This window comes from Protopterus annectens, chromosome 5.part1 (assembly GCF_019279795.1).
Source record: "Protopterus annectens isolate FY-2018-M chromosome 5.part1, PAN1.0, whole genome shotgun sequence".
NCBI classification, from domain to species: Eukaryota; Metazoa; Chordata; order Ceratodontiformes; family Protopteridae; genus Protopterus; species Protopterus annectens.
Genome location: NC_056736.1, coordinates 317404581 through 317417963, shown reverse-complemented (window position 1 = coordinate 317417963; position 13383 = coordinate 317404581). Strand labels below are relative to the sequence as shown.

The 13383-nt window shown below is 42.3% G+C and overlaps 1 protein-coding gene across 3 annotated transcripts in view; it reads right to left on the bottom strand.

Annotated features, from left to right (window-relative positions):
* Positions 1-13383, bottom strand: part of ABCC4 (ATP binding cassette subfamily C member 4) — a 2616332-nt gene that overhangs the window by 187885 nt on the left and 2415064 nt on the right. For all 3 annotated transcript variants that reach the window (XM_044072995.1, XM_044072997.1, XM_044072996.1), the window contains one exon: positions 8371-8460. In XM_044072995.1, the coding sequence (XP_043928930.1) occupies positions 8371-8460 (90 nt within the window). The remainder of the gene's footprint in view (positions 1-8370; positions 8461-13383) is intronic.

The window sequence follows — 13383 nt, the reverse complement described above, 5'->3', positions numbered from 1 at the left end:
GTGTGGATATTTATTAAACTTCTGTAGCCTGTAAGTAGATGTCACTGAAGGTGGGTGTGCTCTCAACCAGCCACAAAGTAAACATTCAGAGTTTCATTTCACAAAAGTTTTATTTACTTTTTTTGTTAGTTTAGTTTAGTCAGGGAAAGCAGGCAAAGATGTCATCAGGGGATTATGGCAAGCTGACAAAGAATCAGCTGGCCAAGGTGTGTGAAGCCAAAGGGCTGGTGCATGCCAGCCTGATTTAAGAGGAAATGATTTTAGCCTTAGTCACAGCTCAGGCCAGCAATCAGGAGGATAACCAGCCTGTTGATGGGAATTTGCCGCCCTCAGAAATAGGACAGTTCAACTTTTCCTCAGAGGACTTGATTAAAAATCCATATGAAGCTAAAAAGACTTGAACTTGAGGCCAGAAGTTTGGAACTAGAATCAACAGAGAAACTCTGGCATTTGGTGGCTGAAGAAGATGAGAAACTGCTGCATTTGTAGGCTGAAGAAAAAGAGAGACTGCAGTGTTTAGGCCGAAGAAAAGAAGAAGCGTCAACATGAGAGGGAGATGCTGCCTCTTCGACAGTGTCATGGACGTAGTGGGGAAGGGAAACCCCAGAAGCAATAAAGGTTAGTAAATTTACTCCCCAATTTACAGAGGGTGATCATTTTGATACTTTTGTTCACGCCTGTGAAAGAGTATGTAAACAGTATAATGGTGACCAAGGACTCTGGATATGGTTCCTAACCCCCTTACTCCATGGTAAAGCAATAACTGCTGTTTCTAAATTGTGTGATACTGATTGTTTAAACTATGAAAAAGGAAAGAAATGTTTACTTCAATGTTTTAAGTTAACACCTAAAGCTTACAGAAAAAAGTTTTGTGAGCAAAGACGCAAAGCAGATGAAAGTGCGTGTGATCATATTGCTGAGTTAAGCACTTATTTTCATAAGTGGGTGAGTGGGGTCAGATCACCACTTTTGAAGGGCTGGCAGACCTTTTGGTGAGGGAACAAGCCCTTAGCACTTTGCCTGAGGACATGAGAATCTGGTTGGCAGACCGAGAGTGTAATGCTGCAGATAAGCTGGGGAAAAAGGGAGATCTCTACTTAACAAGCAGGGTATCACTGCACAGGAAATGGATACCCAGTGCTGCACATGGATATAAGGGAACCATTGTGGGCAGCATAAACCACCAGTAACAGTGAAAGCCATTAGTTCAGGTATATGGCAAGGATCATGGGATAAATGTTTTAAACGTAACAAGTGGGGCCATGCATCACATAGGTGTCCAACGAGGCAAGGTGGGGAAAAAAGGTGGGGGAGCCAGCAAATGAGAATAACAGTATGCCAGTGGCAAGTTGTCTGGAGACCACATGGGTACAAAACTATCACAAGAGATTATATCCTATCTTAGTGTATGGAAAACAGGCCACTGCTAAGACATAACCGGTGTGAAGCTTGCAGTGGTTAAAGAGAAGCAGTAATTGCTTGGGCAGTCCACTCCAGTCAGAGCTTTAGCAGGGACCCCATTCCAAATGCTTTTGGCCAGGGTTCACCTTGACTGGGGGGGGTGGAAAAGGAAGCAAGCAAGTGGGTGTGTTTGAGGATATCCTTGATGATGTCCTGATAGGTAATGATTTTGATAATGCAGTACCTTATGCACATGCAGTTACAGGAAGTCAGGGTTGGAGACAGGCATGTGGATCTGGTAGCATGGGGAGACTCAGACAGACACCACACCCGAAGCCAGGGCTGGTGAAGTGCCTATTTCAGGGAGGGAGATACCCTGTAGCAGTAAGTATGAAGGAGAGCCACAGCTGCTGGTAGGTACTGATGTTCTCTTGGACAGAGTGACTGCAAGGACAGAGGTGAGTGGTTGTACCCAGGCTGACAGAGAGGCACAACTGTCAGAGGATACCAGATTTTCTGGGGAAGGAGAGCTGGGAAGAATTACAAAAACAGAGTTGACACAGGCTCAGCTCCCTGACCCTACACTCAGAGGACTGAAGGAGGTAGCTAGGGAGGCACCTGATTTCTCAATCCAAAGGGGAGTCTGTATACTGGAACAAAGGGTTACTGTACAGAGAGTGGACCCCTGAGGGAGGGCTAGATGGAGAGGTAATACAGCAGCTTGTAGTGGCTACAGCCTAGTGTCTTGGCCATATCTCTCAACCTCTTAGAGTAAGAAATCTGGACAAAGCTATGAAACAAGTGGTACAAATAGGGATAATTTTTAAATATTGCTCCTACAAACTTAGAAAGTTGATAGACTAACGGGTTTTGCATTAGCATGAATTTGTTGAAGGGTATGAAGTCTAAAACTCAAATTCTGTCATTATTTTCTAACTTCAGTCTTTAATGATTTGCTACTAATTTGCCAGAAAATCACAATTTTATGAAAAACGGACCAAAAATAAAAGGCGAAAATTTGTACAGTTGAGAGGTATGTGTCTGGCACTTTTCACCATAATCCATGACATTCCTTTTGCAGTTCATATGGGCATAAAGCATACCAAGAGACGTATTATTCACAACTTTTATTGGCCTGGGATTGCAAGGGATGTAACAGAGTACTGCAGGACCTGTAAGCAATGCCAAAAAGTAGGCAAGGCAGGAGAAAAGGGCAAAGATCCTTTGACTGCCTTTGCCTGTGATTGACAAGCCATTTCAGAGGGAAGCTATGGATATTGTGGGGGCCCTGAGTACCTCAAGTTTTTTACATAGGGAAGAAGTGTATCCTGGAGTTAGTAGATTATGCTACTAGATGCTCTAAGGTGGTGGCTCTGTCCTCCATTGATGCAGAGAGAGTGGCAAATGCTTTGTTAGAGATTTTCAGCAGGGTAGGTTTCCTGAAAGAAATACTGACCGACAGAGGTGCCAATTTCATGTCAGACCTGCTGACTTGTCCGTGGAAGCACTGTGGGGTGAAGCACCTAAAGAACACACCCTACCCTCCCCAGACTAACAGTCTTGTGGAGCGGATGAACTCTACACTAAAGACCATGCTACAGGCATTTGCAGACCAGTTTAAGAGAGAATGGGACAAATATTGCCCAATCTGCTGTTTGCTTACAGAGAGGTACCCCAGGAATCCTCAGGTTTTTCACCCTTGGAGTTGCTGTATGGGCATAGGGTGAGGAGGCCTTTAGATATGATCCATGATGAGTGGGACTGTGAGTGTGAATCTCGCACAGAAGCTGTTGTGACATATGTCCTAAACCTCAAGGCTTAGGGAGCTCATGGGCTTGGCCTAGGAGAACCTGGCAGGAGCCCAACAGCAGAAAAAGATCTGGTATGACAGGAATGCTCACGCCCAGGAGTATGCTGTGGGGCAGCAGGTTATAGTTATCATTCCTGTCAGACACAATAAGCTGCAGGCAGCTTGGGAGGGACCCTTCAAAGTGGTAAGTGATGTTAACTACATGGTAGAACTGCTAGGCAGGACATGAAGAAGCCTTACATGACAGGGAGGCCCTGGTGCTGAGTATTTGCAGTGGATGGCAGGAGGAGTCTAAGGGGGATCTGGTGACTAATCTCAGTGAGGCTTTGTCTGAAACCTCAGTGGAAGGGGTAGCAATGTTCCAGCAGCTATCCCTACCCAGGTTCGAGAAATCCAAGCAGTGCTATAGGAGTTTGGTGGCATGTTCACTGGGAAACCTGGGTGCAACGATGCAGCACCATGTTGACACAGAACCCCAAAGGCCTATCAAGCAGGCCCTTTACAGGGTGCCTGAGTGAGTCAGACACACTGTGAGGGAGAAGATACATGAAATGTTGAAACTGGGGGGTAATCCAGGAGTCCAGCAGTCCTTGGGCCTCCCCATTGGTGCTGGTGCCAAAGAAAGATGACAGTACCAGGTTCTGTGTGGACTACAGGAAACTAAATAGTCACACAGAGTCAGATGCTTACCCGATGCCTAGTACAGATGAAGCCTTAGAGAAGCTGGATGGGGTAAAGGATCTGACCACTATTGATCTGACCAAGGGCTACTGGCAGGTGTCCTTGACTACCACCACTAGAGAGAAGTCAGCCTTTGTAACTCCTTTTAGATTATGAGAGTTCACAAAGATGCCCTTTGGGATGAAAAATGTCTCAGCAACCTTCATGAAACTGGTAGATTGTATCCTAGGAGATTATGCTCTTGTTTACCTGGATGATATTTCCATTTATGGCCATTCCCGGAATGACCACCTTCAATATGTCAAGGCGGCCCTGGGCAGACTGTAAAGGGCAGGGTTGACCATTAAGCCCAGTAAGATTCAGGTGGGTATGGCAGAGGTCTCCTACCTGGCACATAGAGTAGGAAGTTGTAAGATCAAGACAGATCCTGCCAAAGTGGAAGCCAATCAGGCATGGCCTGCCCCTGTTACCAGAAAACAGGTGAGGGCATTCCTGGGGACAGCAGGGTACTACAGAATTATAGTACAATAGCTACAGACCTGACGAGAAAAAGCAAGCCAGACAAGCTAGTATGGACTGCAGCCTGCAAGCAGGCATTCCAAAAGCTTAAAGGGGCTTTGGGAGGATCCCCTATGTTAGCCAGTTCAGATTACAGTAAACAATTTGTTGTGCGGATCATGGGGTGGGGGCTGTACTCAGCTAAGCTTCCTCAGAGGAAGAAGACCACCCAGTGGTATATCTCAGCTGTAGACTCCAACCTAGGGATGAATGTTATGCAGCAGGAGAAAAAGAATGTTTAGCCATACTATGGGCACTGCAGAAACTTCAACCCTATCTGCATGGAAGGAAATTCACTGTATTTATAGACTACAATCCCTTAATGTGGCTACATTGAGCCAGCCAGCAAAATGTCAAGTTACTAAGGTGGAGCCTAGGGTTGCAGGCATATGATATAACAGTGGAGTATCATAGTGGAGTTAGCAATGCCAAAGCAGATGTGATCTCAAGACAGGATATGGGTTAACGTATTTCCAGACAGGCATATTCCTCTCAAGCAACATTTTTCAAGGGGTACTTGAAAAACTAGCTTGAGTCTTCAAAGGTGGAGAGATGTGATGAGAGAAGGTACTACCAGCTATGCCAGGAGAAATACAGCAGTGGATGTGTAACATATGCTAGCACAGCTAGCTGGAATTGTATAAAGAATTATATGTTATTAGAATATCAAACTGATACATTGTGCTGAAGATGTATTTGTAAAGCTGCTTGATGTATCAAGAGTATGCCCTGCTGGGCAGAAAAGAAATGTACATGCATTATTGTAATTGTTTAAATGTATGTATTGTAACAGAGGATACTGGAAGAAAAGAGGTTAATCTCAATGCACCTGACTTTGAGAAACAGTAGGAAAAATAAATTACTGGGCCTAGGCCATAAATATGTCATCTCACAGTTTTGAATGATGTCAGAGATGCAAAGTCTGTAAGAAATATGGTTTATTAGCTCCGGTAGGAAGAGTGGATGTGTTTTATGATTTTATGACTTTCAGGAGCTGCAGCAGATCTTAGCAAGGCTCTCTCTGTGTTTATTATTAACACATAGGTGCTAAATCCTGGCAGTTTCTAGCAATGGGGGTTGCATAGGAACCAGAAGTCAGATGACCAGGTGTATGTGATGTCATTCTGGAATCCATCACTAAAATAATGTTTAATACTAGGAAAGACTGAAGTCTCATGGTATTCTGTTTCTTGGGAAAAAAAATAGAAAGATCCCAAACCTACTTCATCTTGCCTTGCTCTATTAAGTGACCAAGAACAGCAATTCTTTAAATCAGTTAGGAAAATATAGCAAGATTAGTTAAGCACAGTTTTTCTGGAACTGTGTGAATCTATTCATCTGTGTTATTTTAATATTTCCTGTGACTGTAACTCTGGTGTTTATTATAAATATATATTTAGTCTTTTCATGTTCTTTTGTTATTTATTATTAAATATATTTAAATTTTCATTGTGTATGGCCCTTAGAAAATATTTTATCCTTTGAAATGTACTTATATCTATTGGTGACACTGTGGCCATTCCAGAAGCCTGGCTTTTTGGTCAACATAACTATTTGTATTAATATTCATATCACTCAGTGTAATTGGGCAGCCTTGCAAGAGCTTTAGGTAGCTGGCATTGTAGTGTCTGGTGGCAGGAAAAACTAATTTATATAGTGGGCAGAATGGGGCACAGTGGGTAAACCTGTGCCAGCCTTTCCTGTGTGTGTGTGTGTGTGTGTGTGTGTGTGTGTGTGTGTGTGTGTGTGTACGCTTGCGCATGAAAATCATATTTCAAAGAATGTGTGTGCCAGCTATTTTGAGCAGGGACACAAAGAACCGGTTTCACAGAGAGATTGGTGAAGGATGGAGGATTTGGCTTGGACACTCAGCTGAAGACTTAACTCTGCAGCTTTGCCATTGGGGAGATTGGTGAAGGATGGAGGATTTGGCTTGGACACTCAGCTGAAGACTTAACTCTGCAGCTTTGCCAGTGGGGAGATTGGTGAAGGATGGAGGATTTGGCTTGGACACTCAGCTGAAGACTTAACTCTGCAGCTTTGCCAGTGGGGAACCTTACTGGGGACCTGGGGAGAAAGAAACCCAGGCCCTGGGCTGAGGGTGTTCCCTGTGTGCTCTTAAGGGAAATTGTGCTTGATGCAGAGAGGTCTGTATCTGGAAATACTGAGTGTATCAATTTGTATTCCAAGTGAATGTCTCTTCTCCAGTGTCAGTGGTGAGGATTCAGGCTCCTTGATTACTGGCCCAGATGGGAACATCGCAAAAGTGCAAGGACTATAACTGCATTCCAAAGAACTTATGACTAAACTGTAATTGAAAGACAGATAATAAACTTGAGATGGTGGTATCATGGAGTGTTCCCCTTTCTCTGAGGTACGGCAGTATTGTATAAATAGCAGACATCTGGGGGTGCAGAGTGGAGAACAGCCATGTTAACATTTGAAATGTATAAAAATGTAGTGAAGAAACAAGACAGAATAAAATAAAACTAATTTAATAGTCGGTTAGCGCTTTCACATCAGATAAGATGCTTCATCAGACCATGATATTAACTTACATCACTTCCTATATAAAGCTAATATAACAATCAACTCATTAACTAGCTATATAACTTCTTAAAGAAACATTCATTACTCAAGTACACATATATTAATAAATCTCGTATGTTTACATATAAAAATGAGCATAAAAGATATACAAACTACATGCAATACTTTATATTATTATTCATAACTTTATAAACAACCTAACAAATCCATTCTTATTTCAAAAAGTGAGCTTTCAAGTGAGGTTTAAAAGAAGCCATACCATTGAGACCTGGGTGCATGATCTGGTTGCAATTCAAATATCCATTTTACTTCACATAGTTTGGTTAAATTCTTAATATCACCCAACCTTAAACTTGGAAAGATGCATTCAACCACTCAAACTAAAAATATGAGTTTTATTATATTGTACAACGTGCTTAGCTAATGCACTTCTTTCCACATCATTATTCCTAATGGCAGCTGCATATAGTACACAGTTTTATGATGGTATGACTAATCACTCCTTGCAAGAAGGTGTAAGAGAGCACCTAGCTGTGAAGGGATTCCTCTGTATTCAGCTTACTGCATGCTTTGCCAAGTATGAGTAGGGTGGATAAGCAGTAACACAAAAAAAAAGTAGATCCACTCCAGATGGTAACTGGTGGCGTTCCCCAACGACTCTTTCCATAGTGATGGGGAATGAATGATGATCAGTAGGTAGCAGTGGCAAAAAAGGGAAATATATCTTAAAGATGTATGCAGCATGACCGAGACAATGACACATGTGTGTGTGTGTGTGTGTGTGTGTGTGTGTGTGTGTGTGTGTGTGTGTGTGTGTGTGTGTAGACTGCTTCAAATAAAGACTAAGCAAGACTTGGTACTTAGAAATTATATATAAAAATTGCATAGAAGAAAAAATTTCCTTACACATGGTGCATGTAAAAGTATCTTCTATTCTGTTCTCACTGTACTGCACTCACTCATATTGTTTAAAATTATTTGAGACCATTTGTATTTGTAAACTACTATATTTATACGGGTCTATATTAGATCACCAAATGCTTAAAAAAGCAAACTGTGATTAATCGACCCTATCTAAGCGAAAGCTTACAATGTTGAAGTGTCAGAACAGTGATTTTTTTTCCAAGGGAAAAAAATCACTGTTCCAACAAAAAATATAAAAAAACTGTTTCAAAAATTACATTAAGTGGGGGGGGCTTCACCATTCTTTCCCAGGGAAAGAATTTGCTTAACAGCTGCTTCGATATTTTGCATTTTCAGCCTTTTATGTTGGACCAAGACGCATTCGGTCTTGTAATATAGACCCTATTTATACATATGACTGAGTTAAATAAACAACTGTAATTCATTTTGCAGTTAGGTATATTTACCTCTTTCAGTGCATTCCAAAGGACTTCATCAGAATATTCATTGAAAGGGTCAAGATTCTTTCTCATTGTTCCAGTAAATAATACAGGATCCTGAAAGCAAAAGGTTTTACATTAAAGCTCTAAATGGTTTTATGTCTAACAGGAAAAAAACATATAGCACTGGCTACCAAACAATTTAGAGTATTCTCATAGCACATACTAATAACAACTTAATGAAGGATGCAACTAAGGTTGGAAGAATTATTTTGCAATCCATAAGTTGATTTCTCATAAAGCAATGTAAATGTTTAAATGAGTTTTCCATTTTATGACCATATAACCACAAAACAGCGGCATGAATAAAATTAAATCACCCTATCCTTGAATACCTACAGTTTATGAAAACACAGATGCTCGATTTGTATATTTTCAACAAATATGCCTTGAAAACTGACTTTTCCTTGTTCCAAAAATGAGGAAGGGAAACACTATTTTTGAGTAAAGTTAAGTATGTCTGCCTGCCTCAGAGATGACTAATAATTTATCATGGAGTTTGCCCATATGTGATGCATGTTTTTGACTTTTCATGCACATGCGGCTGCTAACCTATGCACTAACACAAAAGCAATCACTACCTTGTCCAACAATGTCTTTTATAACATTGGTTTGCCTCTTTAATGGAAACAACAGTTCTGTCATTAATTAATACATGTCTCATGGTATGAACAGTGTAGGATTATGGACTTCATGGACCCGGAATTAAAAATTATAACGAGGACTATTTGTGTGGTGAGACAGTAGCACAAGATGTCAGACTAGATGGAGAGAAGAAGCAGCAGGACCCATTTCAAATCCATGGGCCTAGGACTGCAGTTCTACAAGCCCTTGTTACTCTAGGCCTGGGTATGAATCAAGCTATAGCTTAATCTACTATATATGAATAGTTGTTAGTGAGGAGTCACAGATGTATTCTTCAGACTTACTTAATGCAGACCTCAACCCTACCATGCACTACAAAACATAAATAAATGCAGTTTTTTTTTTTGGTTATTTTAGGCTAAGAAAGTACGGCTGTGTACCTACCATAAATGTAGATGTTCGAGTGTATTCACTGTTGCAGTCATTACACTTGGGTTATCCTACTGTCAGGCTACCCGCAGTCGGCCTGAATTCCAAAGTCCTGGTCCGGCATCAGTTGCTGTCGCCTCTTCCCTGACGTCAGTGCGCCAGGGGTATAAAAGATGCAGTCAACGTCATTTTCTTCAGTTTTTCTTGCCCCAGATGTCAGGTGCCCCCAAAAGGGTAGGCTAAAAAACATTGCTTATAAAAGCATGCACTAAAATAAACAATACCTTCATCTACAAGCAAATACACCACATAGGTTGTATAGGATAGAGAAGTACAGATAAGTCCCAGCAAAGAAAGGGGGATGGTGGGTGGGTAACCTGGACTGCAACAGTGAATACACTCGAACATCTACATTTATGGTAGGTACACAACTGTACTATGTTTGTCTTTCACTGTTGCAGTCATTACACTTGGGTTGAATCCCAAAGCTGAGGTAGGGCAGCTGGGTCTAAATAGAATTAGGATTGGCTATAAGGCCCTGCAGAACTGCAGTGGCAAAGCCTGCTCTGGATTTAGAGTAGAGAGGTAAATGGTAGTGCTTTATAAAAGTGTGCACTGAAGTCCAGGTTGCAGCCTCCAAAATGTCCTTGGTTGGTACTCCTCTGAGGAAGGCTGCTGAAGTGGCTGCTGTCCTGGTAGAATGTGGCCTAATGCCCTTGGGCACTGATTTGCCATGTTGTGAATAGCAGAAAAGAATGCAGTGGCCTATCCATTTTGAAATAGTCTGCTTTGAAATGGCTTTTCCTTGTGATCCTGCAGCATCTGCCACTAAGAGTTGCTCAGTCTTTCTGAAGGCTTTAGTTTTGTCCAAGTAAAAGCATAGCTGTCTGTGTATGTCCAAAGAATGCAGAAGTCTCTCCCCCTTATTCTGTGGGTTTGGATAAAAGGTAGGCAAGTGTATGGTTTGGTTAAGAGCAACACTGGACACTACCTTAGGCATAAATGTTGGGTTTGTCCTTAGAGAAACCCTGTCCTGATGGAAAATAATAAAAGGTTCCACAGCCATTAGTGCCTGTAACTCTGAGACTCTTCTTGTTGAAGTTATTGCTGGGAGAAAAGCGGTTTTCCATGACAAGTATTTTATCTCTGCTGTATTGGCTGGCTCAAAAGGAGGCAGTGTGAGTTTTTTCAAGACAAAATTGAGGTCCCATGCAGGTATTGGAGCTCTCCTTGGAGGTCTTATGTTTTTGGCCCCTCTGAGAAACTGTCTTAGCAGTGGATGAGAAAAAATAGGTGGGTCCGTATTGTAATGAGCTGAAATGGCAGAGGCATGTATCTTAATTGATGCGATGGATAGGCCGTTGTCCAGCATCTCAGTTAGGTATTGCAAAATCTGATGAATATTTGGTACAAACGTGTCAATTCCCTGCGCTTGGTTCCAAGCACAGAATCTCTTCCATTTTTCTGCATAAGATTTTCTGGTGCTGGGCCTCCTGGACTCCAAAATAACATCCATAACTGCTTTAGAGAAAGGAGTGTTCTGAATGATTACATTATTCGCCATTAAGCCAGATTTAGGGTTCTGAGTTGGCTGTGCAGGATCTGATTGTTCTGTTGGGTCAGCAAATGAGGTATTAGAGGCAATGTCCAGGCTGGGCCTTGAGACAAGCTCTTTAGGATTGGGTACCAGTGCTGGCGTGGCCAGTCTGGGGCAATCAGTATCATTTTTGGCTTCTCGTCTGACCTTTAGGAGTACCTTGGAGAGGAGAGGCAGAGGAGGGAAGGCATATACTGTAAGGGCTTTCCAGCTGAATGAAAGGGCATCCACTTTCCATGTTTGCTTGTGATAAGTCCGAGTGCAGAATCTCTGTAGCTGGAAGTTGTGAGGGGAGGCGAATAGATCTATGTCTGGGCATCCCCATTTCACTGTTATCATGTTGAAGATTTGTGGATATAGTTTCCACTCGTGAGGATCCATGAGGTTTCTGCTTAGTTCATCTGCCAAAGTATTTGTCTTTCCTGGCAGGAATTGTGCTTGCAGATGTACGTGATAAGTCAATGCTGTGTTCCACAAAGTCATGGCTTGTCTGCAGAGGGGGTAGGAATGTGTGCCCCCTTGTTTGTTTATGTACCACATGACTGTAGTATTGTCCGTCTTTATCAGCAGTTGTCCTGGATGAAGTAGGTCTTTGAAGGCTGTCAGGGCATTTTGTACAGCTAGCATCTCTTTTTGATTGATATGAAGATGCATTTGGTTTGTGGGCCATGTGCCCTGAATACATTTTCCTGCCATGTGCGCCCCCCAGGCATAATCTGATGCATCCGTTGTTAGTGTCTGCCTGGCAGTAGGTAAGGTGAATGGCTGTCCCTTGTTGTGGTGACAGGCCTGTGCCCACCATTGAAATTCCTGTTGCAGGCATGGAATGAGAGTAATTACTGTTTCCAGGCTGTGGCAATGTTGAGTCCAAACACTTTTTAGATACCATTGTAGTTTCCTCATATGCAGTCTTGCATATGGAATTAGTAGAATGCAGGATGCCATGCAGCCCAGAGCCTGCAGAATTTTTCTTGCAGATAACTGGGTCTTAGTTGCCATGTTTTTGAAGTAAGAAGTCAGTTGCCTTTGTCTGGCATGAGATAAGCCATCTGGGCAGTTGTATTTAAGCTTGCACCCAGGAATATTATCTCTTGTGAGGGTACTAGTTTTGATTTCTTTTCATTTACTGTGTACCCTAGGCAAATTAGTAATCTTTTTACAAACGCCAGATGCTGTAGTAGAATATCTTTGGTCTTTGCTTGAATAAGGCAGTCGTCCAAGTAGGGATATATTTGAATTCCTCTTTGCCTGCAAAATGCAATTACTGGTGTCAGGCATTTTGTGAAGACCCTGGGTGCAGTAGATAAGCCAAAGGGTAGTGCAGTGAATTGGTAGTGCATTGAGCCAGCTGTGAATCTGAGGTATCTTCTGCAAGATTGTCTGATTGGGACATGCAGGTATGCCTCTTTGTGGTCCAAAGTTACAAGCCAAGCCTTCTTGTCCAGCATGGGTAGAAGCTGCTGTAGAGTCAACATTTTGAATTTTGGGACGTCCAGAAAAGTATTTAGAATAGACAGGTCCAGAATTGGTCTCCAGGCTTTGTCCTTTCTTGGTACTAAGAAAATTCTTGAGTAAAATCCTTGTCCCTGCTCTTGTTGTGGCACTGGCTGAATAGCCCCCATGTCCATGAGAGATGAAACTTGTTTTTGTGCCTCTGTCCACTGATTGTGTGGCAGGTCTGGCATACCTTTTGCCTTTTGAAGCGTGTGAAAATGGAACCTGTAGCCCTGAGAGACTATATTTAAGACCCATTTGTCCTGGGTGATCTTGTGCCAGTTTTGAGAAAAAAAGTGCTAGCTTTCCCCCTAAGGGTGCTGCCAAAAAAATAAGTGTTTGACATTGGCAGAGGGAAGTCATTGGGACTGTTTTCTATAAGGCTGTGATTTGTCTTCTCCGCTTTTGGAAGTAGAAGCACCCCATTGTTTGGGCCTGTATAAGCCCTGGGGCTGTTGCCTGCCTCTAGGGCATCTGAATCTGTCTCTTTGTGGTCTGTCTGACACTGGAAAGGACCAATTCCTAGAGGGCCAGTTCCTGCTAAATCTGGGTGGCTGTACCTGTATGAAATCTTTTACTGTCTGCATAGATTTAGCCTTATCCTCCATTTTCTTCAACACCTCTTCTGCCTTAACACCAAACAAATTATCATGCTGTAATGGAGCATCCAATAATTTTGCTTTAACATGATCAGGCAGATTCTGTTCCTTTAACCATTCATGCTTTCTAATAACAGAACCTATAACAGCGGCCCTGCACAAGGCCTCCAGTGAATCATAGCCACATTGCAAAGTATGTTTTCCCACTTGTTCAGCTGCATGCAATAAATCCTGCAAATCTTTGTTCTCTGAACATTCAGAATTTGTCAACATTTT